Below are 24,365 nucleotides of genomic sequence, written 5' to 3'. Positions count from 1 at the left end.
GCTGATCAATCAACATAAATTTTATAATATTAAATCTGTAATTAGTAGTATTCTATAAATTATAGTTTGAGTCATCAATTAATATGCCATGTTATTGGTCTATGTTAGCAAATTCAAAAAATCACCAATTATGTCAAAAATTTTATTTAGAACAACTACAAACATGACAAATTAAATCGAGACAAACATTTCTTAAAATGCCAAATTACTGAGCATTATAAAATTTCTCTACGTGGCACAAGAACATTTGCATTTGTGCCATGTCTCAAGCTGGAAGACGAAGCCCTTTGCATAATCTAAATAATTAATATAGGAAAGTTACATAAGAATGATATAAAATTATTCTTGATATTTCACTTAACAGTTTAAATTTGTAAGTTAACATAATTTCTTATATGATTTTAGGCATTAATAACATTATTTTTGATATTTCATGTAATGATTTAAAATTTTAAGTTAACATAATCTTTAATATAATTTTAAGCATTAAAAACCAAACAATCTGGTTATAAGTTCCAATCATAACATCTGATACTCTCTAATTAAATTATATACAACTTAAATAGTGATGGATATGTTAAAAAAATAGCCAATATAAATGTTAGTGACCATTTTCTAATCAACCAGAGAAAGAAATCAATGAATCAAATAATTAGAAAAATATTCTAATAATCTAATCAAATGAAAAAAAAATCAAGAATTCTATATAATTTATTTTAATTATATTTGCTTAGTTGTATTACTTTATAAACTCTCATTGAGTTGATTGTTATTGAATCTCTTGGTTAAATTTGGATTCCATCTAAAAAACTTAAGTTGGAGGGGAGGCAATTTATTTTCAATTTTATATATTATTTTATAATATTTTTATTTATTTCATGCATGATTGGTGGTTTCAACACTCTCTTTATTTACAAGGGCATTCGTTGTTGTCAGATAACGTCGTGTTGGCTCGCACCCACACAATACTAGAATTGATATATTTTTTTTTTGCATAACTAGTTTTTTTATCAAAGTTTCTTGTAGACCATTATATTTTTTAATAACTGTAAAACTAGGTGTCAATTCATGAACTCTATAATGATAACTTTATGATTAAACTCAAAATCTTTCATTTCAATTGCAGGAGGCAACTCCGTCATTCAATGTCATATATATATATATATATATATATAAAGAGAGAGAGAGAGAGAGAGCAATTTAATATGAATCCGATGGATATTGACTCGACCTGATCTATATGGATGAATATTTTTTTTTAGATAATTATATTACTTGAATAATAATAGATATAATATGAATATTGTCAAACTCCACATAAAATCCACCCATACCTTACCTAAAAAATATATTTATATTATATAAATATATTTGTATATTATATAGATATATTTGTAGAACATTTAGATTTTTTTAATATGATATAATATATACATATTTTAATATTGACATAAAATACACACACATATATGTACATACATACCTTGAATACATATATTAACTATTTTATTTTTTATTGAATAGTAAATAATAATAAAATGATAAATACAGGAATATCAATAAATAATTTATAAATATCTAATTTGTTTACTTGATAAATAATAAATAGAATATAAAACCTATTATAATCCCTAATTTCGTCTTCCGATCTGCGAGGAAGGAGCTAAAAGTGGAGGTAGCATTGTTTAAATAAAAGATGATGCGACCTATATATATATCAGCGAAATAGTCAACTAGGCAACCTTTACACGAAGTCCTAGCCTAAAAAACTATGCAATATTTCATCACATAATTTGGAATCCACAAAGAAATTGGCGCGAAAGAGATCCTTGATCAAGTAATATATGACCACACTTTAGTTTCAATCCCTAGCAGCCTTCAAATTAACAGACAGAACATTTAGAGAACCTTTATTTATAAAGATCTAATGTTACACTTGATGCAATGAAATTAAGCACTACTAGAACTATAGAAGTAGCTATAGTGTAGATGATCAAAATACAGACGATCCAGTTGGAGAAGCATCGACCAGATTGAGTAAGCTATTCCAATAATTATCTTCAAGATTACCAGCATAGTTATCATTAATATTCTCTCCAGAACAGGTCGGGCTGTGGTCCAGAGAATTACACGCTAAAATCTCCGAAAATCCATCAATGATATTCCCCATAGGTGCGTTTTCATTCGCTGAAGAGTCAACAAACCACGCATTATGATCGCTGGCATACGGGCTTATATCATGAATTGCCATTGAGCTTTCCAAATTTCGTTTCCCTTGTGCTGGTTCTTTCAGTTTCTCAAAGCACTCCAACTGGTTTCCCCCATCAAATTCAGTGGTCGTGGTCCCTCTGTTGCATGTAGCATTATTTGTGGCAAAAGCTAGTGTGGTGGTCGGATTTTTCTGAACTCCAACGAGTGGGATGGCTAATGCATTTTCTGAGAAATTCAATGTGGATGTTGGAGACTCGAGAGAGCCACTGAGAGAGCCACTGCTGCGTACCGAGAACATGCTGAAAACGACCCCTTGCCATGCTTTGAGTACATCAAGACACTGTGGTCTTGCTGTTGGAGGTGCACTACCTTTGTTGGAGACTTGAGCTGAAACTGCAGAGCTTAGTATGTTTTTGGGAGGATTAGGTACGCTTAACTTTGACTCACGGACCAATCTGGCTTCGGCCTCTAGTCGAGCACTCTCCCATTGAGCCATGTGGCTTAAATTGGCAGCACCCTTGGAATGGCCACTTCCTGAGCCGAAAGAATCAGCTTTTGGCTTGTGAGTCACCGGATCGATGCCCATTTTATCTAATCTTTTCTTAAGATGTGTGTTCCAGTAATTCTTGATCTCGTTATCGGTTCTTTTCGGTAAGTGAGTAGCGATGGCTGACCACCTGTATAAAACAAGACGTACGGTCATCTTTACGTACAAAGCATCATGCACGTGTCACTGTCTAAAGCTATGCAAGCATTGATTGCCATACCTAGAAATTATACTTGGTACGTAGTGATTTCCATGATATCAACAGTATCGTCAATTTTTTTAGCAGGTGTGTTTTTTAATTAGAATAAAATATTTTAATTTTAGAATGTTTTCACATGTTATTTCAGGATTGTATTATTTATATATTTATATTCAATAAAATAATTTAAATTCAAGATAAATTAATTATAAATTATACAATACAAATACAATACCAAATAAATATAATTTCAAAAATTAAAATATTTCTAAATAATCAAGATTAAATAGAATTTTAACTTAAATTATTCAACTTAAACAAAATATCAAAATATTATAAAAATAAAATGTTTCGACACAAATATTTTAGATATAACGGTAAGTCAATGTTATTAAAGCTAATAAAATTTAAAATATCCTTTGTTTTGCTCAAATTTCTAAAAAATATAAACATGAAAAAAATAACATAAATATAAATCATATATATTAGTGATAAATATAATTTTAAAAAATAAATATCATTGTTGATAAAAATAATAAAAATAATTTTTAATATTATTATTTTTAATATCATTGTTATTAAAAATAATAATGAAAAATAATTTTTTTTTACTTGGATGATTTAATTAATTAAATTGAACAAGGTTTAGTTTGATGAAATGACTTTTCAAGAGTGAAACGAAACATGTGGAATGAAACCAGAACATTCTAGCTGGAATGTAGTTAAAAAATCCGAAACAAACCGAGATTTAAAATAAGATAAAAATTATTTCATTTTATTTTATTTTTTGAATTGGTATGGAATGTTTCAGTCATTTTAAACGAAATAAAACAGAATTGATAACCTTCATATCGACAACTTGCTAGGAGTTTATCTTTACATAAAAAAATATTAATTTAAAATAAAAAATAAAAAAATATTTTTAATTTTTTTTATAAATATATAAACAAACATGCATAATAATTTTGAAAAGAGACACAAAAGCCAAAGACCAAAGATCATCGAAGGAATAATAATACCAAAGTGGAAACCATGAGACCACGCATGATGAGAGTGTAACTGTCAATTTCAATGTCCTATATATCACCAGGAGGAACTACCATCTCACCTGTTTCCAAGAAGAGCATGCAGCTGAATGATTGATTGTTCTTCCTGCAAATTAAACTTTCCTCTCTTGATATCTGGCCGAAGGTAGTTGGTCCACCTGAGTCTACAGCTCTTCCCGCATCTTCGAAGCCCTACACACACACACACACACACACCAAAAAACAAAAGGAAGGGATAACAATCAAGCTACCGTTTAATAAAGACTAGGGCACCAAGTGAATAAATAATTGGGAGTAAATAAAGGGTTTGTTAGTGTAAATCACCAGCTTCGGCAGGCAAGGCTCGCCAGCTTCCATGCCCATGCTCTTCGATGTAAGCCAAAAGCTTCTGGTCTTCTTCGGGAGTCCATGGGCCTTTCTTCAGTCCCACCTTCTCAAAGCATTGAGACTTAACCATATCTCAGACCAACCGAGAAAGAAGGAGAGAGATAAACTATAACGTGGAAAGTAGGAAAAATATCACTGGAAGATAAATGAATTAGAAAAACACATGCACAATATATAGGTGCGCTGGTAATATAATAAATATTATGGATCCGTACAAATCCACCCTCAACCTACTGGCGATGTAACCAGGTATTTTAACCTAATTCTCAAATTATTTTTCTTTGATACCCAGGTTTAACTAAGCACCTCAAATGTGAAAAACGAGCTGAAAATGTGAGCAACTTTTGTGAGAGAAATATTTAAATATCAACAGACAGCATTTATTCCTTTGCCTTGACAGCCAGTCATGCGGTCGCTCTATCTCCACATGACCGACCGAACCATTCATGATTTCTTTTTCTAAGGCCGTTCATTGGGCAGTTGATGGTATTAAAACTCCCGAAGCTATTCTTTATCAACCATAAATGATTTCTTTTTATAAGATGAAATAATAAATACATCTGCTTCAATTGCACATGAATACCCCCTAAAAAAATTAATTACATAAGAAATATTCGATCAAATCCTCGCCAACTCAATCCTCTCCCTAGAATCCTAGATGAGGGAACTCTCCAGGGAACTCTAGGAGAGTTCCCGCCTTCAACTATCGTTCATGTACTATCCATCTTATCTACTTGTTCTTAATAGTTTATTTTTTATTTTTGGATTAACGTGGGTATCTATCTACTTGTTCTTAATAGTTTATTTTTTAATTTTAGATTAACGTGGGTATCTAGGTCAACTTACGCACACCACGACTAATCCTAACTTGCACGCACTACGACTAATCCTATAGGCCCTGAACTTAACGACTATGTAAGTTTCCAGTGGCTATCGTATAAGCAATCAAGGACTCGAACCTGAGACCACAGAGGAAGCAAACTTTTTAATCTCAAATTTTTATCACTTGACTACTATCTACATAGTTTTAATAGCTTATTTTTATCTCAGTACGTAGAGTATTTCAGTCCATGTTGTAGTAAAAGATTATCGACTTCTTGTTGTTGTAGAAAAAAAAAAAAATCTTTTACTTATCGAGTAGCTGGAGAGCATGGCAATCTCTTCCTGAAACGGGAGAGAAAAATTAAGCAAACGAATTGACACGATCTCAACTGCAACTTGAGATTCTTTGTTCGCACATTACTTCAAACACACACACAATAACATAAATTATAAATCGGTGGGATATATATGATAGGTTCCGCTTTTCATGAATCTCAACCCACAGTTATTAAACCTAATTTGAGAGTTGGTTTAGTTAAAAAGTTAAATATTAGATTTTATAGGTTAACTCAGGTTATCTTGAATCAATTCAAAAATATTTAAAATTTTAATAATTTATATAAAAAAATTTAAGAAAAGAATCCACATAATCTTTACATGTTGTAAATAATAAAATTTTAAAAAATATTTTAAAATATTTTTTATACCATATTAAAAAGATATTATATTATATTTTTAAGTTGAAGATTTAAGTAATTTTTTTTTATCCCATATTAAAAAAAATAATTTTTTTATGAACATAGAATATATATACTAAACGGCTTTAAATCATATATTAAAAATATATTACATTATCCTTTAAGTTGAAATATTTAAATCAAAATATTTTTTATTCACATAGAAAAAATATAATTTTTTTTCTTGTGAATATAAAATATATATATAAAAGAGTTTTAAATTTCACATTGAAAAAACACAACTTTTTTATTGAAAATATGTATTATATATGCTAAATGATTTCAAATCTCATATTAAAAAATAAAATATATTTCTAATATTTATATAGTTAAAAAGTAAAATATATTTCTAATATTTATATAGTTAAAAAGTAAAATATATTTCTAATATTTATATAGTTAAAAAGTAAAATATATTTCTAATATTTATATAGTTAAAAAGTAAAATATATTTCTAATATTTATATAGTTAAAAAATGTTAATAACTAACTAAAAAAATATATAAAAATAAGAGTATAGAAAAAAAAAACCACATTTAAAAAAACATACCAAGTTTCGCTCGGATCATAAATTAACTGGGTCGTTGCATTAACTGATCTTTTAACAAATTTAAAATAATCCAGCCACCATGACTCGGGCTGATCCATTTGGTTTTAATGACTATGGCTTAAAGTATTAGTAGCATGCAAAATCTTTTATACAAATTCCTTTCATATATTTGTTATTGTTTGTGTTTATAAAAATTAACAATTAAAAAATAAATTGTGAAAGCTGTAAACCTCAATTTAACATGTGTATTGATATTAAAGAATATAAAAAATAATTGAAGTTACCTTAAGTTATTAGAAAAAAAAATTAGTGTAATAGTTTGATTATGTATATGTTACTATTTTGTTATCTTAATTTAAGTCTAGACCTTTTCTTAATTAGATAATTTTTATATTAATAGTTCAGACATAAGAATTTTCATGTACGCTAAATTAATGATTGTTGCTGCTACTTGTATAAATTAACGACCGGCTCCTATCGCTCCATCTCGGGATGAATCTGGATTGAAGAAGATCTTCGAGACTTGAAGGTTTTAGCTTTGGAATAATAGAGGCAGACGTTCAAGAGTACTATGAAATGTTCAATTAGGGCATAATTCGGGAGTAAAAAATTTACCCTTAGTTATCAAACTAAAATATTCTCTGTGACGGGAGATCAAAAAAAAAAAAAAAAAATCTCTGTGACGGGAGATCAAATTAATGCAGCATCTTTTCAAGGAGAAGCCCTTGAAGGTTACACGCATTAAGAAAACACATCTATAAATATAAAATGTAAAAGTTGTTGTTATTAACGTTAAATTATATTATATTTTTCAATACTTTAAAATCTTAAAAGCTTCTTTTTAATTTTTCAATGGAGCATTTTGTAATACTAAATAATGTGTTAATAATGTGTTGATCTCTGTAAGTAATCATTCTTTATTTGGTGTCTTTTTAGTAATGTGGCTGTGGGTGAATTTCATCTATAATTATACTAAATATTATTTAATAAAAAAAAACTGGTTTCTGCTAGTAAAATCTATTAAAATTTAAGATCAGACCGCAGGTTTTGAAAAAACAGCAAAATGCTGCTTTTTGTGAGGCAGAAAGCTGTACAGTAGAGCAAGGCTCTACTGATACGAGTGAATTTCTACTTGCACTGTTTATTAAATTTATATAAGTATTTTTTAAAAAATCAATGTGAATGAATTAATTTATTCTTATTGTTCAATAAATTTAAATTATTTTTTTTGAAAAAATAGTGCAAGTGAATTAATTTCTTTATACTATTCACATGAAAAAATTAGTTTTTTAATAAAAAACAAGTGCAATTAATTGATTTCACTCGCACTGTTTACATGAATATGAATGTGAACACTAATTTTTTTTTTTAAACTAGTTTAAGGCGAATTAAACCAGCTTGTACTGTAATATCAATTTTATTCCTAATAATATTGTACCTAATTTTATTGCACACTTAAAAAATCATGAAAACTATTGTCCTTATCGAATGAATTTTATATATAATGAAATTGTAATTTTTTTTAAACAATTGAGTTTTACTTGCAAAACTAGTATTTAATATTATTTCATAACACTGCATACAATAAAAGGATATCGCATGATGATATAATATTTGTAGAATTTGATGTCAATTCCAATTATGTTCTTGCTGGGTCCGACTCAGTTAAAAAAATCAGTTTTTATGTTTATTTTAATTGTATTTTATTTAAAAAATTAGAAGAAAATCGCTTAATGATGAGTGAATTAATTTAGTTTTTGTTATTGCGTGCCTAAGAAACCCTAGAAAATATAGTTATTGTTGGATAGATTTTATATGTGATGACATTGCATATAGTTTAATGGAATAATAAAAAATATTTGATATCAATATTATTTATTTCATGATATAATAACAGTAGTTACATCTATAATATTTAATTTTATTATTAATATTAATATATATATATATATATATATTAATTATTTTATAACCTCAATATGAAAAACATTTTTTAACCAAACATATTAAGCTAATTTTTGTTTAATTTTAATTTCAACCATAGTTTTAACTAAACATATATTGTTTCAAACCAAACCCAACTAAAAATACTTTTTATAAAATAATTTTTTTTAAAATCACAACTACAACAACAATTTCAATATCAAACACATCCTTAGAAAAAACCTACCATAAGATTTTAGACAGCATAAAAACAAATTAATTGATTATAAGATATGTCTACCAGGCTTGCATTCTAACTAGGTAAAACAAAAAATTCAAAATCAAATCAAAATAGGAAAAGTAGATGAACATTTGTTTCATTTAAAAATAATTAAACCGAAATCAATTGAAAACAGAACTAAGAAATATGCATGTTTTATATATTAAACACACACTCCCAAAATTTAAAGGCAATTGGCTTGGAAGTTAGATGGAAAACTTCAAATATACTAAAGAAACCAAATTCAGTTCAAATTATATATATGTGTATATATAAAAGCATCGCATGCAGTTCTAGTCCCTAGTGTGTATGGGTTCTCAATTCCTTCGTGTACAAAAATATTTTCTCAATTTCAGTCTAAACTTATTGTACTTTGATTTTGCACGTTACCGTTTCGTCCCGTACATGTACTGACAAAAACCATCCAGATTTTTTTTTTTTAATTTTGAGATGAATCTATCATGCGCATTAACCTATAGTCTTCTCAATAATAGTAATAACAACAACTTAATTTGAGTGCCAAAATATATTAAAAAATCAACTTAGACTCAATTTAGGTTTAATTTTAATTTTGGCATTGGAATTTGACTTTTTAATTAAGGCTGATTTTATCTTCTTTTGAGCCGAGTTAAAGTGCATGAGCCGCCGTCATCGATCCATGTAATTTGGATGATTTTCGTGAACTATCTTATCAGTGAAGTGCGTTGAACAGAGTATACATTTAGGATAGCCTTGACAAAACTCTTTTATTTTGGTGTGAAATCAACAGCTATAGAGATCAATTCATCGAGATTAAATGTTTCTAGCAAATTTGTTTTTTGTTTTCTTTTTTCATGAAGGAAGAAGAAGCAGGAGCAGATGAGAGTTTATTTTTTATTAATTAGAAATGCAGGGAGGAATGAAGGGTCGACGTCATCGCTGATAAATTCAGATTGAAGGATTTTAATTTCCGTAGCTGCAGCATTTAACTCCTTTCATAGCCTGAGAGTTTGGATTTACAGCGTGATATTAATTTGCAATAAATACGGGGTATTTAAAAGTGTGATAATGATCTTTTTAAAAAATATTTTATATATTTTGAAAATTAATTTTTAATATTAATATATTAAAAAAAATTAAAAAAATATATATAAAAATTTTCAAATTTTGCTCCGCCCCATAACACAATGTGAAACAGGGGCGACGAAGTCTATTGTCCAATTGTCCAAAACCAGATACACAGGCAGCACATGTTACCGACGGGATCTCCTTACATTGCACAAATTTGACAAATATTTACAATTATTTTTCTTATAACAATAGTTGGTTGTATTTATTATTATATGTGTTTTTATGTTTACACGTACATGTCCTGCTGAGTGTCTGATTTTCGAACGAATACGGTATTTACTCTGTGGGAGCGATGGGCCCTAAGCACATTTATAGAAAAAACGTTCGATTAAAAACGAGTTGGAACTGTTTCCCTTCGTATTCAATTCAAGATAGTATTGATTTCATTAGCCCACCTAAAATTTTGTCTGGCTTATGACCTTGGCTGTGGAGGTATAAACATGCGTGACCTTCCATGCCTATGTCAATAAAGCAGCTAATATGCACTCGTGGTGTTAGCTCAGCGGTGGGAGAGATTTGTTTTTTTTTTTATATCTGAATTCGAATCTTACTATGTACACTTGTCATCTTTGCAGTGCCTTACATGTTTATTGGGCTTGTAGGATGTTCAATGAGCCGTGAGATTAGTCATGGTACTCGAAAGCTGGTCCAAACACTTACATAAATCAAAAAAATAAAAAATAAAGCAGCTAATATATAATTATTGATAGCAATGGTCATAAATGGCATGCTTTCTTTTCTTTTCTTTTTATTTCCAACGATAATAACGAAAGGATTAAAAAATTTGGATCGAATTTCAAATCCCATTATTTATTAAAAATACTTATCTTTGAAGAAAGATTAGGAGGGGAAAAAAAACAAGAAGATTAAGAAAAGAAATATCGATCTTATTATCCTTGCTTTGCCTCTATTCTTTCTCTTTCTCTTCATCTTTTAGTTTCCAACATTATCTTGAAGGGGTGACCTTTATGGGAATCCACCAGGGTAAACTTTATGCATTCCCCTCTTCCTGCATGAAGTGATTTCATTCATTTGTATGCAGACTCCGAGGATTAATGGACCTCGTTCCTTTAATTTTTATGATGTATATGTTCACTAGCCAAAGCATTTCACGTGGTAACTGGTAACTCATCAAAAGATTATCAGATGTCGCAATAATAGACTCCCTGGAGCTCTAAATCTACATAGGACCATTGCATCAAAAACCAGCAGACAAGATGTTATACAAGAGTATTTGAAGGTGAAGTCGAGTGACCATATTGAAAGATAAACAATCAAAATAAATCATGTGATGGAAGACAACTTCATACTGAAACATGTTTGATGAAATGAACGTCGAAGAGAAGTGTTCATTCAGTGAAAGCAAAGGGAAGAAGTTCGATGCATGAAATTGTTAATCTAATGCAATTTGAATGGAGATTTTTGAATTTTTAAAGCTGAAGAAACAATAAGAAGGTTAAAGGTATGCATATAGTTGTTATAGATCTCAATGTTTGTTATAGTATGATAGGATTGATTTCTCGTGGAAAATAATAAACGAAGCGTCTAATTAATATGCATTTATGTTTAGCTGTCTAATTAGAAATCATTTTCTAGGGTTGAATCATAGCCGTTGCTTTATCTAATGCATGTTATGAATTTAAATATCGATCATTGCACCTAAGAATTGAAAACTGTCTCATTACATTGACAGGTTCTTTTTGGGACTTCATCTACTTCTAATCAAATGAGAGGCTGAAACTTTATTGTATTTCGATTTTAACACTTCAATTAATATTCAAAAAAAGAAAGAAATGAAATTGTAAAAAATTAGCAATATAAGCCTTATTTTGTAGGATAAACGATATATATCCTCTGTCTAAGAGCATTACCCCAGTACCAATAAACCGTTAATGAAATATATTTTCTTGACAACCATTCTAAAAAAGAAATGACATTCATCGTTCTGGGTTTTAGTAGTAGATTTTGTTAGATGTAATAGCACTTGGAACTTTTCAGAAAATAATTTGAGGATTTGTTTTTAATAAAGAAAGTTAGCAATTATTCAATTAAAGAATCAATGCGTGCCTCGTTAACTGGTGAGAATTTATATATCACACACACACACACACACACGTACATGTATAGAATGAGAGAGATATTAGATTCACTGGGGAGGCCGGTGGACTAATTGTATACAGTAATGAGTAATGACTAATTATCGCGCACATGGGTTTCCATCAATGGATCGGCCCGCATTCTTCACTTCTCCCTTCCCGTTTTTAGTACTCAGTGAATCGAGTGTTTTTTTTTCCGAGAAAAAACTATCACACGTTGAAAAAATATTTCCCAGACCAGCAACAGCTTAACTCAGAATTGTTATGTTTTCTCAGATGCTTCTGGAACGGTGCTAATTTCAATTCTCAAATAATATTTTTTGTCGTGTCAGTAGAAACTGCAGATCGGTGAGTTTGGCATGTTCAGGTCTGCGTAAGCAATGATACGGCACTGATTCAAATGCTCATCATAGCTAGAAAGTGATAAACAGTGTTTATAGTTATGGTTACCACTATTACACGCGACTACCGCTGCCTCCTTCCCTCTGTTGGCATCTGGCAAGCAGGATTAGGAAGTGAAAGTGATGTTCATCTAATTAGTTATGGTCACCGCTATTACACGGGATATAATTTGTGTGAACTGGGATATTCAGGTGAGAATAAACAAAAAGAGATGAAGGAGTGGTTATCTAATTTCATAGAGAATATTCAGGACATTTAAGCATGCTTCGCAAGTATTCTATAACAAAAAAAATTTATACCAAGAAAAAAATCACTTGAAAATATTCTACTATGTGAAATTAAGAGAGAGTCATTTCTTTTATGTGAAATTGTATATGATTGTTTTGTTATTGAAATGTCCGATCCTCACTTGTTATTTATACTCGTATTCTCTGAGCTGCCTTCCTTTTTTTCTCATGAAAGTGCAAAGTATTTCATTCAGATAACCTAACACCAGCCATGGCAGATTCGATTGTTTTCGGAGTTGCCTCAACAGTGTCCAAGTCTTCTGCTAATTTATTTCCTCAGAATGCCTATGAACACCTGTTAACCTCCAAGGTGAATTAGCTAGCACCTAGTTGCTGCACATTCACATCAATACAATGATAAGACATGGCTCTGAGCTGAAGATCCCATTCTTCTGTTCACAGCGTAATTAAACCAACGACCTTTTCTACCATTACCCTCTCCTCCACAATCTACACATAGGCTACTGAGATAAGAAGTCTTCTCTTTCAACTCCTTCAAATTCTTTGTTCTTATGTTTTGTCTCCGATGAAAATACAATTTCGGGGTTTTCAAGCTTAAGCAGCTTGCATAAAAATTGAACTGCGCTAGGGTGCCCCAACCCATGGCAGTTCCAACTCTACAGACTCATGGCAAAAGACTGGGTTGCTGGGCCACCTCCGCCTCTGATATGTTTTGGAAATCTTCCTTACTTCCTCATATCTTCTATTGTGAATTTAAAACTGCTTTCACTCAAACAGTTTATATTTTACCGACAGGCTCACATACAGAACTAATTCGTCAGTAAAATTAACGGTAATCTACCACCAAAAAAAAATAATTCTGCCGGCGCCTTTATACTTAACAAATTTCTGGTGACGAACAAGGCCAGAGTAACGCTCTCATGTAGCCTCAGGTAGAGCATGATCTATCACGGGTCATGTCATGTCTTAAAGTGGTATTCATTAACGTGTTGACATATGAGTAGGAAGATTGTACCTCATTTCCTGGGCTAGCAAATGACTTCAAAGTTGATGGTTCAATTGGAACGAGTGTGGTATCTATAGTTAATGGTTGGTTGAGCTCTCATTATTCTACTCAATGGTTAAAGTAGTGTTTGATGTGGACGAGAGACTCACACGCAAGGGGTAAATTTCTTGGGTTACACGTGAGTGAGTGGGGAAATCCGCCATCGATTATGAATAAAAAGTTTTAAGTTGTTTGTATACAAAATAGACTCGTAATCGAACAAAGGGTTTTCAATATAGTTTTAAGTTTACATGTAGCTAGGGATGTTAAAAAAAAAAAAAAAAGTCAGATTTTTTAAAATGGATCAAGTCATATATCTTCTATATATTTTTTGTTTTTATATTTGATTAGAGTATTTATTTTTATTTTATTTATAAATATTTTTGTTCTAATATTTTTTTAATAAACTTCTTATTATATTTAGTTAATATAATAAAAAATAGCTTATTTCTTCGCTGAGAAAGATAACTATGATGTAATAAGGATACAAGTAGTGACGAAGGGAGAGAGGGCTGACGAGGACCGGGGCCCTATAAGAAAATTTTTCCCAAAATAATTGAAATTTTAACTTTTTAAAAATATTTGTTTTAAGTTAGCCCCTCTAACTTCTTTTTTTTTCTTACTCTCCCCCTGGATACAAGGTAATAAAAATATATCTAATATCAAAGATATCATGGTATCTACAACCTATTTATAAATTTATTTTTAAATACAGACATATAAAATTAGTAATATAAATCTAACCTTTAAGTATCTATACAAAAATTTAGTTTAAGCTGTATATCCAACTCACTTAAGTTAAATAAATAAATCAATCAAGTTTATAATTTATAAAATATCATAAATTAAGTTAGATAAGTACTAAAACCAGACCAGCTACATTCATTCGATACTGGGATGGGCGGCTCGGGGTAAAAGAAGCATCTTTTTCACCTTTTTTTTGGGGGAACACGTGGGCACAAAATTGGGGGAGAGAAAAAGAAGAGAGAGAGTTCTCATTAAAGAAATCCCGCTATAAAAATTTATAAATATTAAAATTGAATTATTTCAGATATACTAATTTGAATGTTTAGAATTTAAATAGTTAGATTTAATTTTTATATTGATTTATTGTTTATAAATGATATATGTGCTTAGATTTGTCTTTACGATACTTCAAGATTGTTTTAATGTGTAGGCGGAGGAAAACATAAAGAAAATCACAAGTTTTTTTTAACATTATAATCTCTGCCTTGTCGAAACCCACAAACTTGTCCAAAGTTCTATAAACACTAGAGAAGACGGTGATTTTTTTGAAAAATAAATAAATAAATGAGCATAAACTCTAGTCCAAGTATAAAAATAAATAAAATGAGCATGGATTTGAGTCCAAGTACACCTGTACAAAGCTTGAGCATTTCTAATTATAAGGTTGGTTTGTTTTTATATTTGGAAAATATTTTTAAAAAAGTTTAAAATTTTTTATTTTTTATTTTAAATTAATATTTTTAGATTATTTTGATGTTTGAATATCAAAAATATTATTTTAGTATTTTTTAAATGAAAAATATTAAAAAAAAAACCAAAATTACACTTTTAAACAAGCTATTACCTTCAAGCCTAGGTTTCTTTTTTATATTATTACTTTGAGTTTTTTTTTTTAAACTTTGTCTTATTTATATTATGTATATAATAAAACATGGCCATTTTTTTATGTTATTTTATTCCCATACCATCATATTATTAAATTAATATTGAAAGGGAATAAATAATAAAAACAAAGTATAAATGTATTTGTGTATTTTTTGGATTATTAAATTCAATGAAAATATATTAGGACATGTAAAAACATATAAAATATATACAATATAGAGAAAATTAAATAATTTTTTTTAATTCATATACTACAAGATTATGTACAAAGAAAAACTAGATATTATCTACATTTTAATTTTATTTCTTGCTCTACAACCATACAAAACAGAGACAAAGTTATGTTTTATATACCTAACAAGCACAAATCGATCTCGTCTCGTCTCGTACTGTTTGTCTATTACGTTTCGGACACCATTTTAAACTTATTGAGAACATTGACGTGGCACGGCCTAAAATTTGACGAGTCTACGGTATAGTAAAATATTTTTTAAATTATCTTGTATTTATTTATCAAAATATCTTGTGTTTATTTTTATAAAATATCCTAATGGAAAATCAGTCAAGAATAATATATTTTACTGTTAATTTTCAAACTTAAATCATTCACCAAAAAATATTTTTAACTCATGATATATATTTCATAAAATAACTTATAAATAGCAATTCACCTACAATATTATTCATCCATTTCAATTATTATCATTATCTCACCACAACGTTCTTTTTCTCCATCTTCATTTCATCACCACTATTTTTATTCTCATTATCATTTTATTATCATTGTCATCTCTTCACCACAACTGAAAAATATTTTAAATATAAAATATTTTATTAGAAAATATTTTTCAAACCAAACATTAAAATATATTTTAGATGGAAAATATTTTAAATATAAGATGTTTTTTATTTGTAAAATATTTCGTGCAAACTAAACAAACCCTTAAATTTGAGAGTTTCTATGATTATCTGTACAGGCGAGCGTAGCCATCACACCATCACCATTACTATTACAAAGCATGTTGACTTTTCATATTACAAGAATCAACCAAGAAGTTTAGTTAAGTTTTGAGATGGGTTGGAGCAATTCAAGGGCTCAACTGATTTATCATGTAATGCATATAATTGTTATGACAATACAGCGTGAGCGTGTGGAATTGTTATGGTTTTTTTTGTCAATGGAGCTGAGCGTGTGGAATTGTTATGGTTTTTTTTTGTCAAAGACCATCATGATCAAGACATCTTCATTCAATGTCTACTTTACTTGCTCGTTTTCCACCATTCAAATTTTAAGATGGTCTTTCGGAATCCACCTCTTCCTGCTGGGTCGATCAATGTTTTCAACCACATACGACACATATTTAATTAATTAACAGTGACAGCGCGGGGTCAATGTTTTAATTAATAAAGGAAGCCACAAAAGGACACCCTTATAAATTTTGTTGGGAAACTGCAACTCCTTTTGTTTACTGTCCTGTAATCAATGTATGGAAAGCTCCTAGAAATCACCCGACGTGCATAGCAGGAGTACTTGGCATAACGGGAGTTGGATATGATTCAAGACGACAGTTGGGATTGCTGATAATTGCAAGGGAGACAGTCCTGCTACAGAGATCTCCATCTTCATAAAGCTGCATTTGCTGTTCCAAACCTCCCTCTGATAAGCCATATCAATATCTTCCTGTACACTTTTCAAAAGCCCCACATGAAACCAGTGACTATCAGCACCAAGTTTGTAACAGATAGCATAGTATTACAAAAGAGTGACTACGCTATATTATAATGCAAAACATTGCGCACGGTCTACAGCAATGTTTTGAGAGAGAATCTCACTGCTTACTATTTCAAGGGGTGAATTACAAGAATGCCAGCTTTTACTTCTTCAAGAAGTACATCCCATCTCTAAGTTCTAACTTCTCTTCAGAAACTAGACCTGATAAAAAGCTTTGCAATTGCTGGAGAGACTTGTCGTAAGGAGGATCAGCTACGCAGAACATCTGGAGCAACATGATGTTTGGAGTGATTTGGTTCAAATATATCCAACGAAAGTAATGGGGCATGTTTAAAATTTTAAACCATTCTCACCTTGAGAGTATTGTGAATGCGATCCAATGCCATGCTGCCGAAATTGGTGAGCATGCCCATTATAAACTTCTACAAGACACCAACTTAAGAAAGTTAGAGAATAATGATACTTCAAAAAAATTTGAGCACAATTTAATGTGCACAACTACATCTAATTTTCATTTAATTTCCAGTAATTTTACTTGGGAAGCTGTTATCCAGATATGAATACTCAGCCCCACCCCCCGCCCCACCAAAAATGACATCTTCATCGAAGTTTAAATACAGCAGAAGCAACAGCTCATTAAGACATTTAACCTGTCTAGACTAGGGACAAGCAGGCACGGAAGCAGCTACACTAAATTCAATTTTACAGTTGAACTAGTTTATGACAATTAAAAATGTGTCTGAAATGATAAACTGCAGTTAGGATGAGAAGGAATGTAGATATATTCTTCCTAATCTTAGGGGAAATGAGACCTCCAACCCGAATCCACGGGGGAAAGACCATGTCCTTAACAGCAGGCTCTTTAAGAGCTGAGTTCAACTGAGAACAAATCACTGAATTTCATTACACTTGACACTGGTTTCAAGCATTAAGCATTCATTGAAAAGGTGAAAACTATCTGATATCTAGAATATTCATGTCACAAACCTCGTAGATGGTCATTTCCTTGCGTATCTGGTCCTCGACAGAGGCTACAGATCTCTCTCCCTCCTCATCACCTCCTAACAACTCCTCACAACTACCAGTATTGCCACTGTTTTGGCCAGCATCGACAATGCCTTCCACTAGGGTAAATACATGATCATTCAAATCTTTGCCCAGTGATTCTGTAAGAATTCCCTGCGTATAGAAGCGAGGTGAAAACTACCAGTCAAACTCCTAACTTGTAGCCCATGAAATACTTGATAAAAAGCCAATCCAAACCATACAGAGAACTTTCAGCCAAACTTGTTCAGTCAACATGACAATCATCGTACTTGTTAAAACTGCGAGCAGGCATTATATCAATCTCAAGAAGTGACTGAATATTGCCAATCCAAACCATAAAGAGAACTTTCAGCCAAACTTGCTCAGTCAACATGACAATCATCGTATTTGTTAAAACTGTGAGCAGGAATTTTATCAATTTCAAGAAGTGACTGAACATTGCCAATCCAAACCATATAGAGAGCTTTCAGCCAAACTTGCTCAGTCAACATGACAATCATCTTATTTGTTAAAACTGTGAGTAGGCATTTTATCAATCTCAAGAAGTGACTGAACATCAAGAATTCAAATATACCTTGCTTATCCAAAAATTTATCCTCCGATTCAACACATCCACAGGTACTCCAATAACAGTAGCAAGCCTACTTGAGGTCCAACTGAAGTAGAAACAAGCACACTTTTACACAATCAATGAGATACACATCCAGTCTTGCAATGGAAATGATTCCTGAGCTTACCTTGTTTGGTCTTGAAATTGCATGATAATTGCAGCGTGTATGGGAGCCACACTTAACTGCATTGTTCTATCTTCAAATTGCAACTCCAACTAAAAAAGCAACTCCCAAGACCAAAAAAAATGAAATGAAATAAAGCATTGTAATATATCATGTGATGCAAGAAAATAGAGAACTGGATGGAGATTTTGAAGCACCTAACCTTGACTGTACCAAGATTTTTCTTCCAGAGTAGCTTACGAGGAGTCTTGATTTCATGGAATCTTTTTGCATAATCAGTGAGTAGCTGGTTTACAGGCTCAGGTACATTAAGAGCCTCATCCTGAAATCAAGTGCAACAAGATTTGTTGCTTGTCAAAATATACTTGTAATGAAAAGAGTGGCCTTGAAAGAAAAGCATGTGATGAACAAAAACATAATACATGACATGTGATCATGTCAAGCTTGTCAATTTCTGACAGTGGAAAGGAATTCGAGAATGTTCCTGTTTTTTTTCAAAAACGGAGGAATATGGCGCCAAATTCCGGAGGTATATTTAAGTCACAAAAGAAAATTAGAATATCCGCACTTAATAACACAATAATTCAATGTGCTTGCAGGAATCATGCAGAATGTTTTATTAAAGCTGACACCAAATGGAAAAATCTAAAGCAACCAAGGTCCTCATATGGATTAGTTGTTTTCAGCTACAATTAACTTCAGAAAGTGAAAGACACAGCACATGGCCCTGCCTAGAATAACATTGAGCACAATAGAAGATGGCTTTTACATAAGCCCTCCAAAGTTTCATCAAAAAGCACGTCTTAATATATCACTATGAGCCGCCACTTCCTCGGTACCTTTTAAAAAATTGAAAATGCATCTCAATAACAGAAACAGACCAACAAAATGTTTTCCTTGGTACCTGGATTGGAGGCCAAAAATTTGAAGATAGGATTGTAGCATTAAGGATATCCATAGAAGCCCCTGTTTCTGCTGGTTCTGAACCTAAGAATTCATTCACCATAAGGAAATTCATCAACAAAAATTCAAATGCTAATCATAATTCATCTGCAAGAGTAGCCAAGAGCTATCTGGTGCACTTAAAATCTTCTAATTTTTTATGGTTACCTGTTTGATCTGACTTAATTGTTGCTTTAATATTGTGGTTTGTCCTCTTGGAATCAATAAGATCGTTAAGCATAATTTCACACCTTTGCATGCTGCTCTCTCCAAAATGTATCTGGAACATGCCAAGATAAAATAAATTAAAAGGCTGGAGCATTTTATATACAATTAAACACAAATGAACATGCCCCACTTGGTAAATCTAATTAAAACAAAGATCACAGTGGTATGTGGAGAACCTACCTTGAGGAGTTCTAAAGTACGTATTTCTGAGTCAATATCATAATCAGATTTGTTGAGAAGCTTTTCAGCCAGCATAACACGGTATTCATTGACAAGTTGGTCTTTTGAACCAATTATGCCGACAATCATCCCTAGTATGTCAACCTTCCTTTGATTCCTGCTGCCCTTCAATGGATCAGCCTCGACAGGATCAGGCACCCAGCTGAATGGGCAAAAGTCAAGTAGAGCAACATGTTAGCTCTACAAGTAGTTGAAGAATATATACTAATCAGCTAAGTATACAAAGCACACTCCATTTCCAAATTACAACTTTTGCATACCTTGCAGCATTGACCCATGCCTGCTTGTCATCTGTGTTGAAATCATCATCAGCACCAACATTCTCCTGACTTTCCTCATCCCTATTTAATTCTTCAAGAAGACTATCACCAGTAATTCCAGATCCATTTGGATTCCCACCAGTCCCATCAGTAAGCATGGTGACAATGCATTTTATTGTATCTTTTCTACCCCTTAAATAGTCTTTTATTGGTTCACCAACAGCTTCAAGAAAGACACCAGCCGGGTCAATTGTCCGCAGTGCTTTAATAGTCGAAACATACTGATGCAATATATCATTGGTTGAGGCACCTGCAGTGAGCAAGCGATATCTCAATGCAGAAATAAAAGACTCCACAAGTTTAGAATGCTGTCCAGTATAGTCAAGGCACTGCTTCAAGTCTTCGATTGCAGGAGAGCTGCGAAGGTCATTAAATAATTAGGAAAGATAAGTATTTTCCCAACAGCATCTTACATTAACATTATCAAGTACTTGTAGCATCAAAAGACAAGCAGGATTCAGATCCTAAAAGCAAAGAGGAAAGGAATAGCAACAAAAATTGGATTGATATGGTTTCCAGTTTCAACACATGTTTTCAAGAAAAAAATACATAGAAATCATTCACAAGATCCAATTTCACCAATGCATGTCCCCATCAAAATGGGATCCAAGACTTCTCATGCTATACTAATATATTGGTTATGAATATCTATGAATAATATGGAGGGGGGGGGGGGGGGGGGAGAGTTGATGAATCACCAACAGTGCCAGTTTACCAAATCTATTTACTTATAAATTTAAACAGTAATTGGTGAAATTTCAAAAACACTTTCTAACACGACACCATGACCAAGTTTTTTTTAAGGTGAGACTATGCCCAGTAAAAAGTGCTAGTTTTAATGCATAATCACAAATGTGAGCAACCACACAGCATTCTGGATTCATTATGTGAGACTGTAGACACCAACCCCCACCATATTCTGTTTGTTACACAGGAATCTCATAATCATTGTTTAGATTAAGGCAAAATTATAGAGATAAAACATCAGATAACAGTAGCTGTCATTGCTGCCTTATGTATAGGAATCTGTAGAGGAAAGTGAGGTTAAGAAGAATCTGTTGAGGAATATGAGATTAAGAATACAAAAAAACTTACCTATCAGGATAGTCAACAATAATCTCAAATAGTTTGGAAATCCTCAAATCTTGCAATGTTTCATAAGCAAAATACTCTAGTCGCAAATGCCATCTAACAAGTCCTTCAGAGGGAGAATTAATTGCAGGATAACAAGCTGAAGGGTGAGAAGCAAGAGGTGACCTGAGACCTGGTGAAGGGCTATAATAGCTAGTAGTCTCACCAAGATAAGCAAGGAGTGCATGCAAGAATTGAAGAGGCACATCCTGTAATTATTACCCAAGGAATCGTCAATCAATATTATAGAAATACAAGAATATACAGATAAGAAAAGGAAGGCATAAAATAAAAATAAAAATAAAAATACAATAAAAATAATGTGTGAAATGGCATGATGAGCATTTTTAATGCTTGCAGGTTCTGAGTATCGCATTCAAACGGAATGACAGTAAGATTTGCTATAGCTGCTCTTTGCAGTGCATTACCATTTAAAATAGCTTGTCTTTATAGTGCAATACATGATCATGCATCTGATGCATGACATTCCCTGTGCATTCCTCATGTAACTTGACAAATGCAGTTTGTCAATTTAGTGCAGCACATGGATGGTGTTACAGGAGAATAAACGAGTCAATAGTACAAATATCTATGATGCAGCAATTGTATGAGGTGGAAGAAATGTACACGCTGATAAACACAGGTAACGACCTTGATCCACTCATTAATGGAGCCCAAAACTGAAGCCCTATAATCGTCACCGGCCAGATCATGTACTTTAGCCTGCCATCCAAATAGGAAATATGTTGTTACAAATAATGGGGATACATAATTCAGAAGATAAATGATGCAGACTAACTTAAAATAAGTTGATCTTATTTGTGTGTGCACATGCGAGTGTGTACTAATTATAAGGTTGTCAGATAAAATATGGTAAAACAACAGAAAGTCAGAGTGGAAGCAAATGAATTTGGCCAAGAATTGATTGCATGGCAAATCACGGGCTCACCTTCAGAAGCAAAAAGATGGCAGAAGCATAGGCATCTTCAGTCATAGATGTGAATCCAAGACTTCTGAGGTCACGTACAACTTTTCCAATATTCTTCACGAAATTGTTGTTCTCTGTAAATTTCCCTTGTAGGCAGCTTTCATCAATATCCATCGCACCATTCCTATGTAACATTTTCCCCATCTCATCTAAATCCATGTCATCTTTATCTTGAGAAGCGTCATCACCACCAACATTAAACTCTCCATCCATTATTGTACTCAGCTCCTCCAGCCTTCCCTTAAAATACCAGTGTAGTAGTTCTAAGAACATTATAAATCACGGAAACAGCACTACAAATTAACCTTACTATCAAAACATCTTTAGCCGCACATAAATCACCAACAACGAAAAGCATACTAATTACGAGGCACGCATACCAGGAAAATGGCGAGGAAGAGTAGCCATTAGAACTGAAGAAACCATCAATTGATACTTGGAAAAAAGATATTCTCTTTCGACATCAGAATCAGTTTTTCCTTCCAGTAATAAAGCACGAACTAACAGTAACAAACACTTCTCCTGATACTGTTTCTCTAACGAAATCTCTTCAAGTGCTCTGCACAAAACTTGCTGCAACTCAGTTTCATAATTAGCTCCTACAATGCTATAACAATCAAAATGCCGCCAAAATTTTGACGCTAGGTTTCTCTCGAAAGCTTCCTGTCATGAAAAAAAAAAAACACATTAAATTGCAAATGCTTAAAGCGTTCCGTAAGAGAAGCATTTATATACGATACCTCTAGCGACTTGAGAAAGAAATCGCGAACGAGAGAAAGGAGGCCGTGCTTGCAGAGGATTTGAACGTGGGAGAAGAGATCGGAGGCGTCGCCTCCGTGGAGAAGAGATAGGGTGGCGGAACAGAAACTGCCGTAGCTGCCAACAATTTCTTGAACTGAATCAGCGCTGAGTGTGTCTAGAATTTCTAGATTGCTTACTAATGATAGAGTTGATTCTTCCATTCTCTCTACAAAACCCTAGAAAGAAAGAGTTGTGGGTTTTGGGAGGGAGCATGAAAATCAAACATCTCTAGAGATTGTTTTCTTTTTGCACCTTGGTCCTCGTATTATACATAATTTCTGAAGATAGTGAAAACGTTAAGCAATGTTGTCGATTGAGTACGGAATGGAATCTTGTTGGTTAACGTGGGTGGTATAACACGAGGCTCCTCTCTATCTGACTGTGATTGCAATGCCTCTTCTCTCATGTCCAGATTTTCTTCTGTTTTCAAAAGTTTTCATATTTTGTTCTAATCACAAGCAATCTTGCATTTAAGCTTGATTTCTCTTCCAAAAAGAGAGGTTTCAAGTACAATGATTTCGTTAATAACATGATGGTCAAAGATTGCTAGGAGTATTTAGATCATATTCACTACATGCATGAGCTGATGGATTTCATCAGAACATGTGGGACAAAATCCAGTGACATGAAATATTTGCAATATCCCTGGCACTAGCCTTATGCTAAGGTATGTTGTTATTGCAGCTCCTGCGACCTCCCATGGTGCCCTTTACTTCTCAAGCTGGAATTGATACATTTTTGCAGTTCAAGCATGCGACGGGTCTCTTCCCTGGAAGCAAAACTCGGCATGAGTTATTTTACCGGCTTCTTTCACCTCTCTTAACATCAACTCTATTGTCTCAAGATCAAGCCCCACGATTGCCGGTAATTTTCTTATCTCTGGGCTTTATTGGTATGGTGTTGTTATGGCTGCCAAGAGAACAACAAGGGAGCTAGCATGGATTCCTCGGGTTGAAGCCCATTTCAC

General features: G+C 32.2%; 2 protein-coding genes across 10 annotated transcripts; both read right to left on the bottom strand.

Annotated features, from left to right (window-relative positions):
- Positions 1 to 1,962: 1,962 nt before the first annotated feature.
- LOC105120933 (transcription factor MYB34-like) lies at positions 1,963 to 4,515 on the bottom strand. The gene is made up of 3 exons (XM_011019367.1): positions 4,328 to 4,515; positions 4,066 to 4,195; positions 1,963 to 2,888 (listed from the first exon to the last, which is right to left on the bottom strand). The coding sequence occupies exons 1-3, from the start codon at positions 4,458 to 4,460 to the stop codon at positions 1,994 to 1,996; spliced, it is 1,158 nt and encodes a 385-aa protein (XP_011017669.1). The 5' UTR covers positions 4,461 to 4,515; the 3' UTR covers positions 1,963 to 1,993.
- Positions 4,516 to 16,462: 11,947 nt separating this feature from the next.
- On the bottom strand, positions 16,463 to 23,840 carry APC2 (anaphase-promoting complex/cyclosome 2). Of its 9 annotated transcripts, XM_011019270.1 has the most exons (18): positions 23,338 to 23,840; positions 22,978 to 23,260; positions 22,559 to 22,860; positions 22,261 to 22,332; positions 21,574 to 21,818; positions 20,729 to 20,835; positions 20,419 to 20,641; positions 20,099 to 20,300; positions 19,859 to 19,970; positions 19,653 to 19,735; positions 18,951 to 19,070; positions 18,752 to 18,840; positions 18,589 to 18,670; positions 17,955 to 18,146; positions 17,763 to 17,846; positions 17,321 to 17,389; positions 17,076 to 17,232; positions 16,463 to 16,923 (listed from the first exon to the last, which is right to left on the bottom strand). In XM_011019270.1, exons 1-17 carry the CDS (start codon positions 23,557 to 23,559, stop codon positions 17,110 to 17,112), a joined length of 2,610 nt encoding a protein of 869 aa, XP_011017572.1. In that variant the 5' UTR covers positions 23,560 to 23,840; the 3' UTR covers positions 16,463 to 16,923; positions 17,076 to 17,109. The 9 variants fall into 9 exon arrangements, with proteins under 9 accessions (XP_011017572.1, XP_011017539.1, XP_011017554.1 ...); XM_011019237.1 differs by having other exon boundaries at positions 17,069 to 17,232; positions 20,419 to 20,835; XM_011019252.1 differs by having other exon boundaries at positions 16,463 to 16,916; positions 17,069 to 17,232; positions 20,419 to 20,835.
- Between the last annotated feature and the right edge of the window lie 525 nt (positions 23,841 to 24,365).

Source organism: Populus euphratica, unplaced genomic scaffold (assembly GCF_000495115.2).
Source record: "Populus euphratica unplaced genomic scaffold, PopEup_1.0 scaffold1.1, whole genome shotgun sequence".
Lineage (NCBI taxonomy): Eukaryota > Viridiplantae > Streptophyta > Magnoliopsida > Malpighiales > Salicaceae > Populus > Populus euphratica.
Note: the sequence above shows the minus strand (reverse complement) of the source record. Positions and strands in the feature narration are given on the sequence as shown.